At 45.6% G+C, this 22,969-nt stretch overlaps 1 protein-coding gene across 2 annotated transcripts in view; it reads right to left on the minus strand.

Moving 5' to 3' along the window:
* Nucleotides 1-22,969, minus strand: part of PGAP1 (post-GPI attachment to proteins inositol deacylase 1) — a 1,466,013-nt gene that overhangs the window by 651,945 nt on the left and 791,099 nt on the right. For both annotated transcript variants that reach the window (XM_069615724.1, XM_069615725.1), the window contains one exon: nt 13,548-13,623. In XM_069615724.1, the coding sequence (XP_069471825.1) occupies nt 13,548-13,623 (76 nt within the window). The remainder of the gene's footprint in view (nt 1-13,547; nt 13,624-22,969) is intronic.

Here is a 22,969-nt window from a genome sequence, read left to right on the forward strand (position 1 = left end):
CCTGCTCAGGTACTACGCTGTGAGGGCTAGTTTCCCTGGCGCAGGGTGGATGACTCTGCCCCCCTGCTGTGCCAGAAGATGTGCTGGGCCCGTCGCAAGGTGAATCGGAGGCACCTCTGAGAGGCTGAGTAGCTCTGAAAACCATGGCACGGCCAGCCACCATGGAGCTATCAGAATGATGAGGAGTCGACGAGACTCCTTGATTTTGCAAATTACTCTGTGGATCAGGGGGGTGGGCGGAAAGGCGTAGGCATTCATGCCCGTCCACTGGAGGTGAAATGCATCGCCCAGAGAGCCAGGACCCTGCCCTTGCCAGGATGCAAGCTGCGGACACTTCTTGTTGTGCCAGGAGACAAAGAGATCCACGTGGGGGTGACCCCACCTGTTGAAGATCTGAATAACAAGGTTGTTTAGCTGCCACTCGTAATTGTGCCGTGGACCGAGAGATCGTCCAGTGTCGCTCCCCAGCCCTCGAGCAAAGAGTCTGTGGTGATGGTGGCCTGCGTACAGGGCGGCCGAAAGGGCTTTCCCGTCCGTAGTTTGCAGTCCCTGGACCACCATGTTATGACAGGTTGGAGAGATGGAGGGACATTGATCGTCTCGGATTGCAAGCCCTGCTCCCGATTCCATGAGGCTACAAAGTGCAGCTGAATCCTCCTCATCCGTAGTCTCGTGTGTGGCGCAGCTAATAGGACCGCTGCCAGTAGACCCATGAGATGTTGGTACCACCATGCCGAGGTCACCTCTCTGCTGAGGAAGTGGGCGGTGGCCCTCTTGATGAACGAGATTATTTCCTCCAACGGGAGCACGTGTCCCAGATGAAGCCCAGGAATGTCAGAGTCTGTGTAGGCTGCAGCTGTGACTTCTTGAGATTGAGCGAGAAGCCCAGATTGTGCAGTGTGTTCATAAGGGCATGGGAAGAGTGGTGAACCGCTTCTGGATCTGTACCCCTGATGAGCCAGTCGTCGAGGTATGGGTAGATGTGGAGGCCCTGTGCTCGGAGGAGGGCTGCCACAGCACTCATGAGTCTAGTAAAGACCCTGGGAGCTGAGTTGAGGCCAAAAGGAAGGACTTGTATTGAAAATGGAAGCCCATGATCCTGAACCATAGGAAAGAACGATGGGGCTGGCAAATCGGGAGATGCAGGTACACGTCATGAAGGTCCAGGGAACACATCCAGTCTCCCTTATACAATGTCTCCGCTATAAAAGCTGGCACAACCATCTTGAATTTTTGCAGGGGTAGGGAAAGGTTGAGGGTGGTAAGGTCCAGCACAACTCTCAGGCCCACCTGGTTCTTCTGCTGAATGGTGAAAATCCTGGAGTAAAAGCCAAAGCCTCGCTGGGAGGCTGGGACCTCCTCCACTGCCTGGCTCTCTATGAGCGACTGGATCTCCGCCAAAAGAGTTGTTGTCCCAACCTGTGGGAGCGAAGGGGAGGAGGGAGGAGAGGCTGGGACAGGAAGGTGGTACCGTGTGGATACTACGAGGGGATCCAGGGGTCCGCGAAATGAAATTCTGGTGCTAGAAATGTGCATGGAGAGCAAGTCTGCCCCCCACGTGGACCCGAAGGGGCATGTCATGCCTTTTTTTCCACAGAGGCTGACGCTTTTTAGTTGTTTGCGCCAGCTCCGAGACGGCAAGCATTCCGGATGTCTGGATCTGCGTTCTGGAAGCTGCGTAACCCTCCATATGTACGACACCTTTCCGAGCGCTGCTGAGATTGGGTGTACGATTTAGGCGTGGTCTTTGTAAGAATGGATAAAGACTTTGCTGTTTGTGAGCTGTTTTTCTTTTTGTCCTTCTCCTCGTCCGTAGAGGAGTGGAAGAGGTCCCCCCCTCGAACAGTAGATCTAGAATGCGCTCCTGGGCATCCCGGTTTAATTTTGTTGCCCAGAGCCAGGCCGTCCTTCTCATGTCCATGGCAATACAGATGGCATGGCCTGAGGTATCGATATGAGCCACTGTGGATTCCATGAGGTCATGCGCAATCAGCTTGGTCTCAGCTAGCCCCGCCCTAAAGAGTGATTGGCTCTGGGAAGGGAGTTCCGGGAGGAAGTCTGCAGTTTCCCGCCATAATCTCAAGTTGGCGGCAACCAGCATGGCATCGGCGTTGGCTTGACACAGATGTAAAGAGGCCTTGGAATAGAGTTTCTTGCCATATGCCTCCATGATCTTCTCCTCCTTGCCTAGCAGCGCCGCAGAGGAAGAGGCCGAGGACGACTTGGGCTTGCAGTATAGTGATGCCGCAGCAATCACCAAAAAGTGTGGCTGAGGATGGGCCGAAAGCAAGAGTATATCCCCCTCCACCTGCCTGTACTTGGCGTCCAGGTGTCGATTGACCGGCTGGGCCGAGTGGGGTTTGAGCCAGCCCTTCTTGGCCAGGGAGACTACATCGGTCTGCATAGGAATCCTCGATTTGGCAGAGGGGCGTCGCGTGAGGTCTTCAGCCAGAACCCCCTCTGCCGGCTGCTCGACCTCGGGTTGGGGAAGGCCCAGGTACTCCGCCAAACCAGCAAGACGTTCGTGGAAGGCCCTGGCTGAGGATGGCGTGTCCGGATCCTCCTTCTCATCAGTATCCTGCTTATTTGGAGGATCTTGTGGAGGAGGAGGAGTAGTTGGCGCCAGAGGCTGGAGTACAGAGACTGCAGCCGGAGGCTGAGGAGGTGGCGGAGGTTGTAGAGCTGGCTCTGGAGCCGGAGGAGGCGGCTGCACCGGGGCCTGGGGGCCCGATGGAGGCGTCTGTGGTGCCGCTAGCATGGCGGGAATGATTTCCCCGATGGCATCCTTGATGATAGCCCCCATCTGGGGTAACTCCATGAGGCCGATGAACTTCTCAAAGAGCACCTCCTCACTGGCCAAAGAGGTGGCAGGGGGTACCGACGGGGTAGCAGGGAGCTGCTGGAGCCGCTGCGTCCCCTGTCCATATGGACGCCATGGAACTCTGCCCTGCGCAACTGAGTGATAGACTGTAGGCCACGTACCTGGTTGAGGCCAGTCCCACCTTGACACTCGTTCTTCGCCGAATTCCTGGAATGACGTCGGACGGGTGGCTCTGGCGCAGCGGCCATTTTGTGAAGCTGCCTGCTACGTGTCTGCGACGTGGTGCTCAGCCTGCTGGGCCGGGCCTCGTCTAAGACTCTTGCGTGTGGATCACGAGGCCTACCATGCTCCTCGGGCCTCGGCTCGGTAGGTGTGACACCCTCGGCCCGAGGGTCGGTAGAGTTGTGTTTAGGCACCCCCTCAGACGTTTTGGCGGTAATAGGGCATAGCCCCTTCGACGTATCACCAGTAATAGGGCGTAGCCCCTCGGTCATGGTGCTGTTAAAAGGGCGGAGCCCCTCGGGTGTAGACCCGTTAAAAGAACCTTCCGGTCCCTCAACACTGTGCCCGGGAGGATCCGAGGATACTTCGACCCGAAGGCCAGTAACTGAAGCAGCCTCAGTGCACGTGCCGATAGAAGGACCTGGCCGGTCCCTCACACACCAGAGAGTCCCTGGGAAGGAGTCTCCCTTGAGGGGTGCACTGGAAATTATCGGCCCTTCCTTGGGCCTGGTTCGATGCTTCACAAAGTTCTTGAGATCCTCTGGAGGCGACTTCTGAAGAGCTCCTTCTAATTGGCTAGTCTGTTCTTCAGCGCCTTCGAGGACAGCGAGTCACACGCCGAACATGATTGCCAACCGTGGTGTGGGCCAAGGCAACGTGGGCTGAGGGCGTGGGGGTCTGAAGTTGGGAAGAGCCCGTTGCAGGATGCACACCTCGTGAACCCTGTAGAAGTTGACATGCGCCGGGGAGGATTGTGACGCCTGAGGACTGAGTACCTGAATGATAGATAAGAGAAAAAAGACAAAGAGAAGAAGTATCTGCACATGGAATTACATGGACGAAGCCAAACCCAGGAGTGCTGGTGAATTCGGCCCGTTCCCGTCGACGCAGAAAAGGGGACTGAGGTGTGGCACCAGAGGGCGGAGTCAGGGCATTGAATGCTCCCTGGGCCGTACCCCCCGCGTGCCTCTAAATTTAAAGGGGAAGAAGGTTTTTTCTGGTGAAAAAGGTTCTGTCTCCCGTACCTTGGAAGGGAAGCCCATACAGTACTGAGGAAAGGGGACGGGATGTAAGAGTACAGCTCATATATCCGCGAGACATCATGCCAACCTTCTGACACATCACAAAATGTCTCAATCGTCTCATCTGGCTGCAATGGTACTTCAGTCTCCGGCCATCTGCTCCTTACATTCCGCAGTAAGCAGGAATATGTTAGGTGTTGCCCTGAGTGCACCCCAGTTTCTCTCATCAATACCTCAAACCCTTTAGGTGAACCCTCCTCCATCAGATCTCCCACTGTCGCCACACCTTTAGGTTCGCAGTATTTCCTCACATTCAACCTCAGTTGGTCACTCCTCCCTTCCAGCGCCACCAGCGGAATCTGTGGGGAATACGGTGTGATGTTCCCCATCAGTTGGCAGGCTCTTTGCCACATTACACACCCCAATCTCGCCAGCCTGGGCACACGGGTTATACGAGAGTTGGTTATCCATAGAACTTCGTTAAAAAAGAACTGGGTTCTTGTTCTTTGTAACAGCCTCGATTCATGTGTTTGTTCATCAGACAGCCATTTAGCTACAAATTGCAACTGCCTAGCCACGAAAAATATTTCAAAGTTGGGTAGTTGTATCCCCCCCCTAGTTCATATGAGTTCTGAAGCTTCCAAAGAGCTACTCTGCACCTTGAGTTATGCCATAAGAAGTTTCTACATATGTAATGGAGTTTATTGAAGAACGACCACGGTATCGCAAATGGGTCATTTGTAAAAAAATGAACGAGTCTCGGGAGCACTTACATCTTCACCAGTGTTGCCCGTCCCATCATGGACAACGGTAATCTAGAGCAAAAGGACATGGAGTTTTCAATTCCGTTCATTGCTCTCACTGTGTTCCGAGTGTGTTCTGTCTGAGGATCATAATAAATGTTCACCCCCAAATAATGGAATGTGTCCAATTCCCATTTAATTGGCAGCACCGGCAGCGTGCGCACTGTCTTCCCGATATATCCCCCTAGTGGAAACAGACTCGACTTCTGTGGATTCATTGTTATGCCTTACAAAGCCATCACATCTAGAACATATTGCAGATTTATCTCAGGATGTTGCAAGTAAAGAAGCATATCATCTGCATACAATGAGATGAAATGCCTCCCCACGGCGTGTCTATCCCTGCCTCACCATATTCATCCCTCAGATAAACGGCCAGTGGCTCTAACGCCAAGATAAAGAGCATCGGAGACCACGGGCACCCCTGTCTAATACCCTTACGTAGCTGCCATTGTTCTGAGATGACTGCGCCTGTCTTGACCCTAGCCACAGGTTCGTTGTACAACAGTCGCACCCATTTAATATATGTCGGTCACATACCAAATCTTTCCAACACCGACAGTAGCCATGGCCATCTAACCGTATCGAACACCTTAACTGCAGCTTATGATGCAACCATGCAATGTCGCGTATTTCCTTGGGTGCAATCTATTATGTGATGCAATCTACGCAAGTTAATAGTAATATTTCTATGCGGGACATATCCTGTCTAGTCCGAGTGTATAAACTTGGCTATGATCGGATTGAGCCTTAGCGCCATTACTGCTGTGAGTCTCTTCCCATCTTGATTTAGTAACGAAAGGGCTCAATACGAGCCGCAGTCTGTATCTAACTTTTTCGGTTTCAGAAGGGGGACAATCGACGACTCCCTTAAGGATCCAGCAATATGCCCGTTTCCAAAGATTTGTTAAGCATTTCTAGCAGTGGAGCCAGGATTTGTATGTCTTGTATTCTTTGTAGAATTCGCCAGGGAGCCTGTCCGCCCCGGGACCTTGCCTGTCGGTAGTTCTTTGATCACATATTCTAGTTCATCTATTGTAGTGGGCACTTCCAACCTATCCTGTTCTTCTATACTTAGCTTGGGCAGGCTAATCTCGGACAGTGCTTCCTGTATCACTGCCATATCAAAGAACCGAAACAAAACTAATGTTCAAATAAAGGTTCAAAATGTATGAGATGTTCTACAAAATAATGTTGTTAACTGTACGGGGGTCAAAAGTCCCCAAAACAAGCACTTACCCTGTGTCTTAGACAGGGGGGGAAGTGAGGATTCCAAAATAGCGGGGCTCTTCGCAGTAAGGGGCACCCAATCTTCTATAGTCAGCCTGATGTCCCAAATAGGTGATGCTAAACTATTCTGTGAAGAAATGATTTGTCTTTACTTTCCTATGAGAGGCTACATAAATAACTTGACATTATACTGCACCAATGTATGTATATAACATTTCAGAGACGCTGCATTGGTAAATGTACCTGGTTGTTTCCTAGATTAAGCAAATCCTGATGCCCAATTTTTGTCAATTCATAATGTGCGGCAAATTCGAATGATGCACCCTAAAGGAGTACAATAGTGAAAAAATATATATGTGATAAAGCTTCACTAAAAGCCTATGTGTAATAAATACGTACACTATGTGGCATGAACCAAACATTTAGGAAAACCAGAGCGTGTATGTTAAAGCACATACCTCACGGAAGTGTTCCGTGTGGTAACGCTCTGTTAGCGCTTCAACCTTGTTCCTATTCGTGTGCGGTGTCCACATGTATACGTTTTCTCATCCTGTGGGGATTGGTTAAAATAAATAATTCTGCTAGAAATGTTGCCTTCAGGGTATATATCAAAAATCAATTTGTGTTGGTGTTTTTCAAGGGTTTGCCCCTCGGACTCGGCCTCTAAGGTCCGTACTGTTGACCACGCCAGAGATTTTGAGAGCGGTCGACCCAGAGCGGGTTTTGCAACTCGGTCGCAAAGAGATTTCAGCTGCATCTTGGTGCACGACGGACACCCGTCTGTCTCGTGACCCGTGCCGAGGCACTATCGACACAACTCGAGTGGGTCGGTAAGGGATATCTTGGTGCCACAATCGGTACACCAATTGAAGCCGGACACTCGTGCGACCGACATCTCGCATCGAGGATTTACAAAAAAAAAAGGACAGTGTTCTGACAAAAACATCAAAGAGTCGTAAGGTCTGTGTTCCTAAAGCAGCATGTTAGCACACGGAAAAAAGGAACTGAGGTCGGGGGTAGTGACACGCTACTTATACGACGCCTGATGTCACGTCCGGAGCCGACGACCAGATGCCGAGCAAGAGGGATTGATGGTCGACGGCCGGGTTGAGGTCCACTAGGCCCCCTATTGAAAAACTTTCCAAAGCAGCGAAGCTGGAGGGAGTATCTATCAGATGAGGAATCTGCGGGAGAAAAGCAATCCATTGAAATATACCCACAGGGGAATTTGCACGCGCACAATGGAATTGCAGCACTATGGATGCTTTTATGGAAGAATCCCAGTTATTGACTAAATGATTTTTACAACGTGGCTACAGCAAGGCTAATGTAGCTATGACTATGAGCCTCATTACAAGTTGGCTGGTGTGGAATTAACGTGCCGGTATTAATGTATACCAGCACGTTTCCGCACCGGCCAACTACAAGTTTGCCAGTGGGGTGGAGGAATTACCTCCAGCTAAGAGCTGGTGATAATTCCACCACCCTTTGGGAGCACTACTTGTGAGTTACGCACATGCATTAGGGAGCATCTGAACTCTATCGGAATTCAAAACCCAAGACTTCCACTTGCATTGGCAAGAAAAGCACCAACTGGACGCCAAGCCGGGCACATGATATGTTCGACTCAAGACCATCAAGAGTGATCCGAGGGGAGGTGATAGAGAATGACACCTATGCCAAGCAGAGGCCAGAATGATATATGGCAGTTTTACTTGGTCTTAACTCAGAACATGAGATGAGCATCTTCCTGTAAAAACATTGCTAAATTTAACTGGTTCTGCCATTAATGACTTTGATGGGAGTTTCAATTCAAGTATCCTGTATGTCTTTCATCAGCAATTTTAAAATTAGTATTTATTCTGATCTGAAGTTTGCAATTTTACTTGTTGAAATACATTTTTGGTGCAAGTTAGAGCCCGTACAATGGATAGGAGAATTCGTGAATCACACGCTACTGACTACAATGAGCTCAGCAGGTCTCTACTTTTGAAGTTTATGCCAATAAGTGGCTCATATTTGTTCTTGCTACCATTTTCCTGTTATGGCTCAAATAACAAGTCTGCAATAATGTAGGGTCTCCCGACCTTCCTTGCTTAAAACTTGACTCGTGTGGTCTAGTGTTCCATCCCCAGTTTTCTGTTCCCACTTCTGTATACAGTTGGTCAGGTATTAACAAATGAAGCAGGCTCTCAACATGATTGTGAGCATATCGTCCTGCTTAATAGGAGATCATAATACACACTAAGTGTACAGTTCAGTTTGTTTGAACTACATATTATTTATTTCTAGAACCTAACCATTTAATGGGTCTCTCTCTGACTCACAAGGTAAATTATTTACCGTCTTCATAATTATGCTACTGAACGTTTATTTTATGCAGCTTGGTATTTGGACATTGTGCTGGAGAGAGTGACATTTGACTTTAGAGTCTTTGATCAACAGCATGTGGATTCACGTAACACACCTTTCTTGAATTGGAGCAGCATAAGATTACAAGGAATGGTTTCATTGATTTGTGTTGTTTGGTCCTTATTTAGAATTAGGTGAGTGTGTTGATTAGTTAACGAGATACAGCACAATCCAAGAGAAGGGCCGATTGAATGGTATGATTTGATGCAAATTTAGCATTTCTGATAGATAGCGCTTGTCATTTTTACAATGTGGAATTTTTTTGGAGGTCAAGTTTGATTTAAGTTGAATTTTATTGTACGCTTGCAACGGCCGCATTAGATTGTTCAATGTTTATTTTGGTACATAGGGGACATTCATGACATCAAACGTCCGCATGTGATGTCACTCATGGTACATATACATCAGCATACCCAAAATGGCATCCTCGCACACGATAAACACTGCTCTTTATCCATTTGGAATATGGGTCCTAATCCACCCGGTTGCACTAGTGAGTTAGCTAGGTAGTAATGTACTTGAAGTATCACTTCATTAGTTTGGCATGCGTCTTTTAATTCAGGCATTCATTTGATTTTATACTTCTCTGTTCAAGTTTCACAAACAGCTATTCTCTTTGATGTTTTCCGCATTATACTCAGCCGAGATTTGGTGAGTTCTATTCCTTTCGACTTATGCATTTCTTGAGTTATCTGGTTATCATGGGTGAGACCCAGGATACCCATACATCATTATTTTTGTTTCAACATACACAAGATTTCCTCTTTTTTATTTGCCTCCACCAAACCAAGTTATTATAACTGTTAGGACCCAAAATGGGTTGATTATTAATATGTTCTCCTTTTGCATAAGTGTAAAAATGTTTGCTTCTTACAGTTAGAATTTAGTGCCGCCTTTAAAAGGAATCCTTTAACCATAATTTTCAATGTTTATGAGTGGTCACCACTTTAGAATTGGGAATTGCACCGCCTTGGTTTTTCTTGTGCTTGGGCGTAGGTAAAGTAATCGGTACTTTGAGACACTGGTGTATGCGTTTCCACTGACTCCACAACTTTGGTGTAGTGAATATTACTGCTGAGGTCAGTCTATATATTGGTTATTTCCCAAATTGATCCCATAGTTCTGTCATAAGTCTATTTTTTATTAAATGGGCATAAGGACTGATCAATTGTACACGTGCCCTTTTCTGGTAGGGACCGACCTCTCTTAGATCGGATGGTAATACATGAAACCATTTTGTTTCACATTGCTAGGCCTAAAAATTGTAAACATTAAGAAAATATTTTTCTTTTTGTTTTTTCTCTATACATTTTTTCTTTTCTTCTCTCTTAGCATTTCTCTATTTTATGCAACATGATTTGATGCGTGAATCACATTTTGATTATTTGTTTACACTTTGGTATCAATCGATGTATCTGTGTACAAATGGGGTTGTTTGTTCACCCTGTAACATTTAAATTATACCTTTATTTGTATGTGACCGGAAATGCATGATTTTAACAGCTCCGACGAGGTACTTCGGTGGTCAAAACATGTGTTGGCCGACCTCCATCTCATATCAAATAAATATACAAGATTTATGAAATAATTTGTATTTGGATTAATCATCAGTGATTTGAGATTTGTTTCACTCGACAATTAATGTGTTTCTAAGATGAATGAGGTTTAGCGCATGTTGAACAGAGACAAAACCACCTTATGTTAGCTTATGATTGCTGACATTGGGCCAAGATCACCACCAGTCTTGATCCCTGCAGCTAGCCTCCTAAAAAGATATTGTTGATTTAGCTTGAACCCTGGAATGGGCGTGTGTGTGTGTGGGTTTGTTGTTTTAACTCTCTGCTCAAAGAAAAGATATTTACAGATTGAAAAATCATCCATATGGCACTTTGTACCAGCTTTAAAAATCGAATGGACTCTTTGACAAGTGCACAGAATGTAGAACTAGGTTACGTATGAATGCACTGGCAGCGGGAAAATCAAATTTCTACTGGAAAGGTTCACTGATGTGCAGGAAGCATTGTAAATGTGATAACAGTTAGACCGACAGCCAATGCAATTCTTTTTACTCATTTGTAATGATGATACCATCAAGACAAAGGTGTGCAAATCCTCTTTTTATCTAATGCGGACTGCATATAGTAGCAGATGTCTCAAAACACATTTGTATACCCAAGGTGTACAGTTACTTCATACTACATGGGGCAGGGCAGAATCAGTGTGGACAGCAACCCCTCCCAATATAAGGTAGGCGTTCTAACAGGGCGAAAGCCAGAGCCGATCCTACCAAAGAAACGGGATGAGGGAGTTGGGAGTGCATCAGTTCCTGAACTCCTCAACTGTGCCATACATCCCTGTAACTATGGTACCAGTGTCTGTCGCAACATGCCTCGCAGCCTTGCGTATGACTTAAGTTTTCTCTTGTTTTTAACAAACAGCTGGATCCAAAAGCAGTTCAGCACCAGATGGAAACTATGTTAACAGAGTCACCAATGTCAAATGTGAGTCTCGCTCCTTTGATTATCTCTGAATTACCAGTCATTACACCGACATCACAGGATAGCAGGAAGGTAATGCAAGTGGCTAGAAGTAAGGGGCCATGACAGACCCACAAAGGCCTATGTGCGAAAAGGGGGTGGGGATAAAGAGGGTTTTTAAAGCATTGGACCCACTGACCTGATCCCTCAGGGAAATGGAAGCAAGAGATTGACCACAGAGGCCAGGTGCAGACAGGGACCAATGGGAAGGGGGAGGAAGATGTCAGATTGGAAGGCCTGGGTATAAAAGGCATGTGGCCAGGGATCAATGAAGGGTGTTCAGGTGAGGTCAGGAGATGAGGTGGTGGACCAAAGGACCAGACAAAGTACAGAAGCTGGAGAGGAGTGGTGATGATGTATTGGAGACTGTGGGCTAGAGTGCAGATGAGTTCTGGCCAAGGTCCTTTTTGTGTCATACTATGTTACCATGTGTATGAGAGTGAAATGACTGCTGTGGGATTGAGTGGCAGAAAGAGTGATGGAGAGAGGAAGTGGGGAAGATAGGTGAGAGTGAGCTAAAGGGAGACTAGCAGGAGAGATTGGATTAGAAGAGCGAAAGGGCGGAACCAAGGGTAAAACAGAGGAGACAGGTCTAGACGGCAGAGGTTGGAAAATAGGAGTGAGAGATGGAGCAAGGAGAAGAGTGAGACACATTGGATGGACAGAGAGAGAGTTGAGTGAAGGGTGAGAAAGAACAGAGGGAGAGACAGGAGACAGAAAGAACAGGAGGAAGGGGAGAGAGAGAGAGAGAGAGAGAGAGAGAGAGAGAGAGAGGTGAGAATCAAGAGGCGTAGACAGGTTTGGACTTGAGAGAGCAAGACCCACCCAAAATACCCAAAATATGTAAATGCCCACTCAGCAGGGCTGTGTGGGCATTTACAGATGCTAATGTCACTGCAGTGGAACCAACATTAACTTCAGCCCCCACTTGTTAAGACAATTTGGCTACGCCTCTGGTGCGAATAGGAGTAGGAGTAGAGGGGAGAAAGAAGAAAGGAGGCCTGGAAGGAGGTAGGAAAGGGTGAGAGAGAGAAGAGGGGAAATAAGTGAAAAGGAGAGACATGAAAATGATAACAGGTGAAAATGCATAAGAGAAAGAATAGGGAGAAAAGAGAGTGAAGGAGAGTCTGTAAAGGGAAGCGAGACAAACGCATACCTTGACCATCATGATCTTTGGGTAACACCAGAGTAGGTTGCAATTACAAATTCCTGTAGGGAGTGAGACAGAGCAGGCTTGGCCTTTACACCATCATTTGTAGACCAGCGTAAAAATAGACACTAGAGGTTACCATTCTCTGGCCCCGGCATACAACCATCTGGGGAATAAGGAGGTCTGGGCTAGGGTGGAGGGTGCCCAGAGAAAGCTGAGGATTAAGCTAGAGAATCCCCTTAGTTTGTCCCTCCTGTAACCCTGCTTTGAACAAGTGCTAAACATTGAAAAATTCAGCAACTTATCTAAGCTAATTAAGAATTATTGAAACCATCTGTGGCATACGACAACTACATTTTAGAGGCATTGGCCTTTAGGACTGGTAAATGAACCACATATTCAGTTTCAATGGCACTGTGCAATTTTTGTGTGGCTTATAAGTATATTTGAGTGTAAGTGATTTGAGACAATCAGAAAACTGAGGAACACAATCCCTACAAACTCCTTCCAGACCATCGATAAAAAACTGGGGGTTCTCCCAAGGTATTTGGTCAAATGTCCTGACAGTCAGGTAAGGAAGAACTTCCTCAGAATCAGGCTTAATACAATACACACAGGTGACATTTTGGCCATCTGAAACCAAGGGATCGATGCCCAAAAATTATTTGTGAGTCTCCGTCAAAACAAACACTAAAACATCTCCTGTTGGATTGTGAGGGATCCTGGAATGTGAGATGGCCATTATACAGAAGGTATGTGGACCGGGACGAGAGGCTGCTCTCAGACTTTTTTTTGAAGCAGAATCATCTCTGGGCATGAGCCAGTGCTTACATTCACCACTGTGCCGGTTCTGGCGAAATGTAACATTGTTCTCTGAGATCTGCTCCTCCCCCAATGAATCCAAGGACAATAGCTTCGAGTGGAAGAACAATCTTGGAAAGAACACTTGCTGACCTTTTTCATGGTCAAATGGCAAAGCATATCTAACTGAATTCCACTTTAGTTCGGTAAAGTCTAAGTAATAGAATGCCAGTGATCATTGCATTGTCCCAGATTGTAGTATAGGCCAATGGGTTCATAATTTTGTGAAGGTTGAAAAATTGCTTTAAACAAAGATATTTTCTTTTTTGTAAAGGTCTTTGTAACATATACAAATAATAAAAAATAAGTATATTGTTTCTGCTATGCCAGTACAAAATGCTACTAGTGCAATGAGATTTCAATGAGGTATGTTTGTTTTATGTCACAAATCAATATTAATAAACAGAATGCAAATACATATAGAGTGACATAGAAGCAGATTCATTTACAGTGCCAATACTAATTTCTGTATAGTAAAAATGCATTTACCAAAAGACAGAACGTGTGTCACAAGCATTTTCCTTGTTCTGGAGTCCTCGTTATAGAATTCACATTCCGTTGTAAACTGCAACACAAACAATATATGGATGGGTTAGTGGGTGTTGAAAGTATACTTAGGAAGAATATGTTGCTTATGCTCAAACCTATTCTGTAACTTTGGTAAGATGATGCCGTCTGACTTGAACGACTAAGAAGGCCACAAGAGACCTTTTACACATGGGGAGAATTATTGGGTTTGGCACAGCAGGAAAAAAAGCAGTAATGCTGTTACTGACACTTTTCCAGCAACACCAAACTACAGGTTTGCCGGTACAGGTTACCGGATTTACTTCCAGCGAAGAGCTGAAGGTAAATCGGGCACTTACCGGGAAAATAAAAACAGTCGGTATTACTGGCACCAGTAACACCAGCAATTCCATCTATGACGTCCTATGAGACTCCATGGAATTGGGAATGACCGCCGTTGCAGGCACCTGGAATATCCCAGTAATACGGGATATCAGGCGCCGGTAACAGTATGTCTGTTTGTCGGTATCCCACCAGGAATTACAGATGGGATACAGGCAAACCCATAACGAGGACCACTAGCAACAGCATGACTGATTACTGTAATATATTCAGCAAAGCTGTATAATGTGATTGCTGACAGCAGCACCGATTACGAAAGAATAGCAACATTGCTTGAAAATCAGCTTCAATCATTTCAGGCGCCTTTTTCAATTGTTTGTCCATTATGTCACGTTTGAAAGTCTTATTTTTATTCCTAAAAATTCAAGTTGTTGTCTGATATAGTGAACACTTTGTATTTAATGTAAAATACACAGTTTTTGTCCAGCATGATTTCTGCCATTTGAGATACCCCTTGCTGCAAGTATAGCAAATGAAGTTAAAGAAAGCCTCACATGCTGGGCAACCTTCCAAATGCAAGACGAGGCAGATGTTGGCTTTGCATGGATTGAAATTCAATTGAAAGGAGTTTGGTTCTACTTTGCCAAACAACTGTGAATTTATTTTGATTATTATTATTAAACTAGTATTCTAACCCACAGTCATAGAGAGACAATCCTCCTTTAGGGATATATTCAGTTACATATTATGGATATTGTAGATACGTATCATTCTAGGATGCATATAAAATGCTTTTCGAGTCAACAAAATATTTTCTCCAAAAGGGAGAACTGCACATTTTGAGTCTTTTTGACAAAAATGTTCTTTCTCCAGGTGGGATTTTTTTCCTGGTCATAGGAGAGACTTTACTTAAAACAAAAGGACATTTAATCCGCAATAGACTCCAAAACCGTAAAACAAGTTTGCATTGTGATTGTTTAACTGTTAGCAAATTAAATTTTGTGTTTAAAAGCTGCCATTGGTTGCCAAATGTTATTATGACTATAATGACTTAAAATAAGAAAAGTCAACTTTCTATTAACTAGAATGCCCAAACTGGAGGCCTTTCCCAGGCATTAAAGGTGCCTTTGACTTCACTAAAGTGGCACGAGAAAGCAGTCTAGCTAGCAACTATTCGCACCCAGTGTGGCACTCCAACAAAACACATGATACAAAAGCATACATTTCAACACTTATTTCTTGTTGGTAAAAGGTTGGGATAAACGCCTATTGGGGCTAGGGGATCATCTACAATCGCAAAGGATGTTATCATCTTGGAATGATCTTAACCAAAGGTATCAGAGTGGGTTAAATTTAAAGTGTTTCAAGGGTCTACTATCTTACCAGGAAGATAGACAAGTGGTTTTTTGGTGACTGAGCAGGAGAGCCTTAGGGGCGAGTTGGAAAGTGGGCTATGAGGCGGAGATAGCAGGCTGGAAAGAGAACAAGTTACTTACCACTGGTAACGTTCTTTCAATTGGATGTTCCTCCCATGTATTCCTCATCTTATGATAAATATCTCTCCAGTTTCAGCTGCTTCCAAATCTTTTTTCGACAGGGGGCACTGTGTGCCGTCTCGTTGAGTCGATGTCCCACGAGGGCCTCCGTTCGACTATCGACATCATCAGTATAAGTAGCTCACGCAGAGCCTGCTGGCTTCAGTTCTGTTTTTCTCCCTCCTGAAGAGGAATTACCAGGCGTACTATGGACCGTAGGCTCAAAGAAAGCAGAAAGTGTTATAACACAAATTGTACGGTGGGGTAGGGTGGGAGGCGCGATAAGGAATACGTGGGAGGAACATCCAATCGAAAGAACGTTACCAGGAGTAGGTAACTTGTTCTTCGAATGGATTGTGTCCTCCCACGTATTCCTCATCTTAGGATAGACTCCCAAAGCAATAACAATTTGGTGGGAGTACAAATTCAATTTTGTTCTAAACATGGACCGAATAAAGGACCGCTTTTGCAAATTGTCCTCCCTGACTGGAAGATGAATCCAGGCAGCAATGTCTCACAAAAGTGTGAACAGACAACCAAGTGGCCGCTAAACAAATGTCTTTGATTGGGACACCTCCTTGAAGAGTAGCATAGGTTGCCATGCCCCTTGTGGAATGTGCTCCTAGGCCTTCCGGCGAATCCTTGCCCGCTGATCTGTAGCATTCCCCAATAGCCAGGATGATCCATCTGGATATGGTTTGTTTAGTAACAGTTAGATCCACTTTGGGGCCAGTATCACCAATGAATAATTGGTCATCTTGGGGAAATTTAGCCATTCTGGATATGTAAAAACTGAGAGCCCTTTTTGGGTCCAGTCTATGTAATCTTTCTTCCTCCTTTACAAACTTTCTATCCACCTCCCCATTCGGAAAGACTACCTTAGGAAAGAAAGAATATTTCACCTTGAGAATAACCTTGTCTTTATGGAAACATGTATGAGGAGGTTTACAGGCAAGAGCCTGCAACTCGCTTACCCTGCGGGCTGACATTATTGAAATAAGCAAAACAGTTTTTAATGTCAAAAGTCTTAATGGGCATGAGTGTAAAGGCTCAAAAGGAATGCATGTTAAAAATCTTGACACTAGATTGAGATCCCATACAGGGACATTGAATGGAACTGGCGGGAATACACCAGAACAGATCCACTTGAGGGGTTCCCCAAAGGGTGAAGATCTCTTGAAGGACTTCCTGAGATAGTTCAAACTCGTGGGAGACTTTAATCTGCCTGCACAGAGCGTCCGCCACTGTGTTCTCCGGCTAGGTGAACTGCTGATAGGGAGATTCCTTCTTGAATTGCCCAGAGCTGCATTGCCTCTGCACCTTGGTAGTGACCCTACACCTCCTCTCTTGTTGAAGTAGTTCATGGCCACTGTGCTGTCTGTCATTATCAGGACACTCTTTCCCCATACAAAGGGCAGAAAGGCCATCAGCGCTAGTCTGATAGCCCTCAGCTCCAAAAGGTTGATGTGTAGTTTGGACTCTGCTGGAGACCAACGCCCGCTGATTGTCAGATCGTTGGTGTGGGCACCCCACCCTGTGAGTGAGGCTTCAGTCACTACCGTTATCTCCGGCCATGGTTGTCAAAAAGATTCTCCCTTGAGAATGTTGTCCTTGCAAGCCCACGACAGAAGGTCCTGAGAGACTCTGCTCGAACGGAACTTTCAGGTGGTCCGACATTCTGCCTGAAAACTGGGACCATTGAGTCACTGTAGGGATCTCATTCTGAGGCGAGCCTCTGGCACCAGGAAAATGCAGGATGCCATGAGACTGAACAACCTCAAAAAAATCAAAGGCCGGAAGATGCTGGGCAGTCTGGAATTCGGTAACCATCTGCATAATGTGTTGAGTTTATACCTCGCGTGGCAAGGCTTTCCCCAAGGAAGCATCCAGGACTGCTCCAATAAATTGGAGTCTTTAAGATGGTAACATGTGGTACTTCTCGTAATTAAGGGAGAAGTCCAGTGTGTGGAGCGAGTGGCAGGTTATGCAGAGATTTTCCCAGGTTTGTTCGGGTGAACGAGGTATAGTGGTGGAGTGAGTGCACACCCAAATAGAGGAGATGTTTGAAAATATTATTTTGAAAACCACAAGGAGTGGTGTCGATACTTTTATGAGGTGCAGAGGAGGAAAAGAGGGTTTTGGCACAAAAACCCTATAGCAAATAAGAGCAAGGGAAGAGGACCCAAAGTTCGAGTCCTCCCGTCCCCTGCACACTCTTGGACTACGCAACAAGGGCGTAGATTCTTAAGGATATAGTTAGCAATATTCGTTTTTAAGCACTCTTTAGAGAATTGATTCGACAAAATTTATAATATCAAACAGAGGAACAATGGTTTCTGCATTTTAGGTGTACAGGGATGAAGTGAGCACCTATTTATTTATACATAAAAAAATGTAGTGAAGACAGGAGAAATTGCATAACAACATTATAATGTCAGCATAATCAAAAGTTGATGGAAATTCCACTCTCAATGGCTTGACGCGTTTCGAGGTGATACCTCTTCTTCAGAAGCCTCTGTGGATCTACTGTCTAATCAAAATACATTTAGGGAAAAAAATCAACAGAAGGTATACTTCTAAGTTCGTCAACCAAATAAACAACAAGCAGCATTACTTCATTTAAATTAAGTATCTACATGTAATGTGCTAAACAGTGCAAACATTCAATTTAGTTTGACCAGAGTAACTATCTGGCCATGTTTTTTTAAAAAATTCAAAACACTGTCTAGTATAATCCCGTGCACCTCTCATGGGAATCCAACCAAATAGAATATCATTAGTAATCTAAAAATGGAAGCTATAATGAAGGCTTCTAAAATTCAATTCAACAAATGAAACATATTCGATTTTAAGGGCATATTCAACCAGTGTAGGTTTACTGTTAAGCATGGTAAATACACACTACACACCAAAGAAGGGTTTTTTTCACAAAGAGGATATTTTACATAAAAAAAGTACTAACCTATTAAGGTTTAATGTTGTAGCAGAAAAGCCATCTATGGCGAAAAATAAGTCAAAGTGGACATGCTTGCAGTGCCAAGACCTCGATTTAGGTGTTTTCTTGGTACAGAAAGGTACTTCAATACTTCCAGTAATCTCTGTGGATAGAAATGTTAATGTACGGGTCACTGTGTGTGACTAAATATCTATTCACAAGTACAATAATGCGTTCGTTAGTGAGGAAATGACCATATACCTGCTATAATTCGTGCGGCAGAGCACGCGGGTATGTTGCAGCAGGGTTCAATGTACGGCGGACGTGCAGGATTCCTCTGTGTTGCATCTAACGTTGCAGGAAGAACGGGTGCAGATAGATCCGGGAACTCGTAAGTGCGAATGCTTTCTGTGGAGGACAGTGTGGTGCTAGTGAGTATTCAAGATCATATGGATCATTGATCACACGGTCAAAAACGTGTATAGTATTTTATACATAGCGCGTACCTGTACAGCCTCTAAGTACATCCACTTGTGCTTCTCTCTGCTCGTTGTTTGCACGGTGCCCATGGAAACGAGGGACCGTGTTCAAACAGCCTAGTATTTGGCGGGCTAGATTCTGGGGGTAGAGATCAACAACGGACTAACCCGATGTTCGAGGAATGTGGCGGCCATCTTTAGCTATATTCGGGTGAACGAGCCCTGATCAGCCAATCGTCTAGGTAGGGGTAGACGTGAATCCTCCCCTCTCCTGAGACTCCCTGCCACCACCGCCATTAACTTGGTGAAAACCGTCAGGTGGAGATCAGCCTGAATGGCAGAACTTGAAACTGATAGTGAGTACTGTCAACAGCGAACCTCAGGTACTTTCTGTGCTTGGGATGGATAGGCACATGAAAGTAAGCACACTGAAGGTCCAATTATACCATCCAGTCCTGGAGTTGGGGATCCTGAAGGATTTGGGAAAGTGTAACCATCTTTAACTTATGCTTCCTGATGAACGTGTTCAAGTTTCTAAAGTACAAGATGGGTCTCAATCCTCCATCCTTCTTGGGAATCAGAAAGTATGGGGAATACCAACACTTGTACTTTTCCGCTACAGGGAAAAGTTCTATTGCACCTTACTCTAGCATAGTCAAAATTTCCTGCACGAGAAGCGGATCTGGAATTTTGTAAGAGTTGTTCCCCTGTGGATGATCCTGAGGCCTTTTTTGGAAAGGAAGGCAGTAATCTGGGGCTACAGTTTCCAGTGCCCAAGCATCTGAAGTAATGCCTCGCCATTCGCTCAGATGCTGAATAAGTCTGCCACTCACCGGGGTCTTGGGAGTCAAGGCCTCAGAGTGGTTTTGAGGCGGCTGAAGCGGCGGCTGATGGTAAAACTGCCGCTGCTCAGGTTGGCTCAGCACCTCTAAGCATATTGAGGTTGTCTAATGGTGGCGCTAAGGGATTTAGCCGCCGCCTTTGAAGGCTGCAGCTTTTCCAAACTCTCACCTGCCTTGCTGCCAAACAGCCTCGAGCCATCAAAGGGCATGTTGAGTAGTCTAGCTTGCACATCAGGTGCAAACCCTGAATTCCTCAACCATGCAAATCTGCGTAACACTGTGATAGATGCCATGGATCTGCTGATGCTGTCTGCAGTATCCAGACCGGACTGGAGACATTCACCCATTGCCTCCTTACCATCCTTGATGATTGCCATGAAGAGGTCTCTTTCCTCTCCTTCTGGCATGTGGTCAGCCGCCATAGCTACACAGTCCAACAAGATAAAAGTAAAGTTTGACAAGGTACAAGTTACATTAGTTGATTTGAATGCCACACCGCCAGCATTAAATACCAAATACCTTTCTCGCCCAGGCATCCACCCTTTTATCATCCCTATAAGGAGGGATGGATGGATATGCTGACTGCTTGGTAGATGCAGCAGCCTGAACCAACCAACTTTCTGGTGTCGGATGTTTAGTCAGATATTCTGGGTCGCTGCTGGATGGTCTATTTTTTTGCAAAAGTTTTATTTACTGCAGCCGCTTTCTGGTGTCTCCCAGTTTGCAGAGACCCGCCTCCTTTTCTGTACTGCAGCATGAAACAGCAAAATTTGATCTTTTTGGGGACCCTGGTCCAAAATGTCTGTCATGTCATCTTGTTCAAGGGAAGGAGTAGGGCTGCTCCAGCCTAAAAACTCTATAACCTTACTCATTGGTTTCCTATATGAGGAGACTGCATGTTCAGTTGGATCTGGTTTGCCAAACTAACTCGGGAGAGGTATCTAACCCACTGGCTGACTGAAGGTTGTCATATAAATCCTTTAATCTGGACTCATCAGAGATTAGTTCTTCTGGCACATTAGGGGTGCCGAATTGTAACCCAAATGGTGTAGTGTTATCATCAGAAGGTTGTTCTTCATAGATGGCTGATAAAGACTTAAAGTCTTTTTCAGGCAAAGGTTTGAAAACCTTTTCCTGGACTACCACCGCCTTCGACAATTTCCAAGTAATTGTCGACAATGACTTCGAAGTTGGGATCGCCTTAGTCGGCGTCAACTTCAATACTAGTGTCGATGGCTCCGACGGCAACAGTGTCAGTGAAGGCGTCGATGTAGTCAATTTCTTGTGTTTCTTTGACGGAACCCTCGATGGGGTGGGTTCCTGACTTGTCGAAGCCCTCAACGATTTCTCGTCAGATCGAGATCTTTCTCGATGCAGAACTGGCTTAAGGCTCGGTTTCAAAGATTTTGCAGATCGACAGGGGCATGGGCTTTCTGCTTGTCCTTTGAGGGGGTTGAGGCCGCATTATCTAAGATTTTGAGCATCTCATTACAAAAACGCATCCCACTTTGCTGGGGAGTCCGATCTAGTTGGACACTTGATTACCTCAGACGAGGAATCAATGGAGGTCGAAGGCGACCTATGATGCCATTTCTTGGCGCCTTCGAAGAAGACAAAGAAGAAGAATGGCGTGATCGACTTCTCGATCGAGACTGTTTAGATTTTTTACGTCGAGAAGAATCCCTCGACTCATCGGTCTTTCTCTTTGAACTCTTTGAAGGAGACTTCGAAGACAATATCCAAAGCTCCAATTTACCTTTACGCTCCCTGTGAGCCTTTACGTTCATCGCCCGACAGGAGCCACAGTCGGAGGTACAGTGACCGCTACCAAGACACCAAAGACATATGCGGTGGGGGTCGGTGATCGACATCTTCAATCCACAGTCTTGGCACTTCTTGAAGCCTGTCTTAGGCGTCGATGGAGTCGACGAAGAAGACATTTTCAAAATGAAAACATAACTATCGAGTTCACAGAAGAACCGAAGCGCGCCGTAATTCTCTCGAAGTATTAACTCGGAAAAACGGAACTGAAGCCATCTGGCGCTCTGTGCGCTACTTATACTGATGATGAAGTCGACAGCTGAACGGAGGACCTCGAGGGACATCGACTCGACGAGTCAGCACACATCGTCCCCTGTCGAAAAAGAATTCCGAAGCAGCTGAATCTAGAGAGATATTTATCATAAGATGAGGAATATGTGGGAGGACACAATCCATTCTAAGATGGAGGTTGGGCAAAGGAGGGGAGATAGAACGGATTTGGTACAGCTCATAGGATAAGTCATCATGGCCGTTTTCTTCATTTTCTGGTGCGGGCAAACCCCCCATGTTCCCTCTTCCCCAACCGGCAAAATAAAAAATATAAAATACACCAAAACCCCTTGAGCCCCCTTACAAATGCAGAAAAAAATGCAGCAAAATGGAAGTGACGAGTTGGGAGGGTAGCCAAGGAACATCATGAAGTAGGTGGGAAAGAGTGCAGTGAAGGAGAGGCGTAACTTCTATAGTGGAGTTAATGAGGCTCAGAATATGCGAGGAGGATAAAAGCAAAGGAGGAGGTTGGAGGGAAGTAATGAGAAGGTGGAGCAACATCAGAGACAAATAACTAGGAGAGGAGTTCCCAGAGAGGTTCAAGTCAGGACCCAGAGATTCAAAGAAAGAAAGAGGTGAGCCCTGTGCCAAGGAAGGTTGAGCCCAGAACTGCTGGAGGAGCGAGCATGTGGCAAGGCTTTGCAGAGGTGCAGGAGAAACTTGAAGGAAGCATGATAGAGACTAATACAGGGCTCTTCAGAAACCCGCACATTGCAGAGCATCGAGGAGGAGAGCAAGACTGGATTGCTGGGCATTTGTGCCAGGAAGTTACCGCAGGAAGATCTACAGGAGACCATGGCCTAGAAGACGAAGCAGCACATGAAGCACTGGGAGCTTCCCAAGAAAATGAAACAAAGATATTTTTTTCTTTGCCCATTCAGGACATGTCTTTGGATACTTTTGGTTTTGTAATGCCACATTTTTACCTGTGCAACTGCAAATAAAATTGTTTAAAGTATCCTTCTGTGTCATTCCTCTTTTTGGACACCACTGAACTTGGTGACAGTCCCGCTCTCTTAAGGGATATAGTGCCCCTCTAATTTCTCAGTGATCTAGTTCGCTTTTTACTTTTAAGCAGTCCCAAGTGTCTCTGGAGCATTAGGCCTTTCAGCTTTTTAAAGGTCGCAAACTTGATCAGACTCTTGAGTTTTTCTAATGTACTCAGCCCCTTCAGCTCTCT

This window comes from Ambystoma mexicanum, chromosome 9 (assembly GCF_040938575.1).
Source record: "Ambystoma mexicanum isolate Mex_15411 chromosome 9, UKY_AmexF1_1, whole genome shotgun sequence".
In the NCBI taxonomy this organism is placed as follows: domain Eukaryota; kingdom Metazoa; phylum Chordata; class Amphibia; order Caudata; family Ambystomatidae; genus Ambystoma; species Ambystoma mexicanum.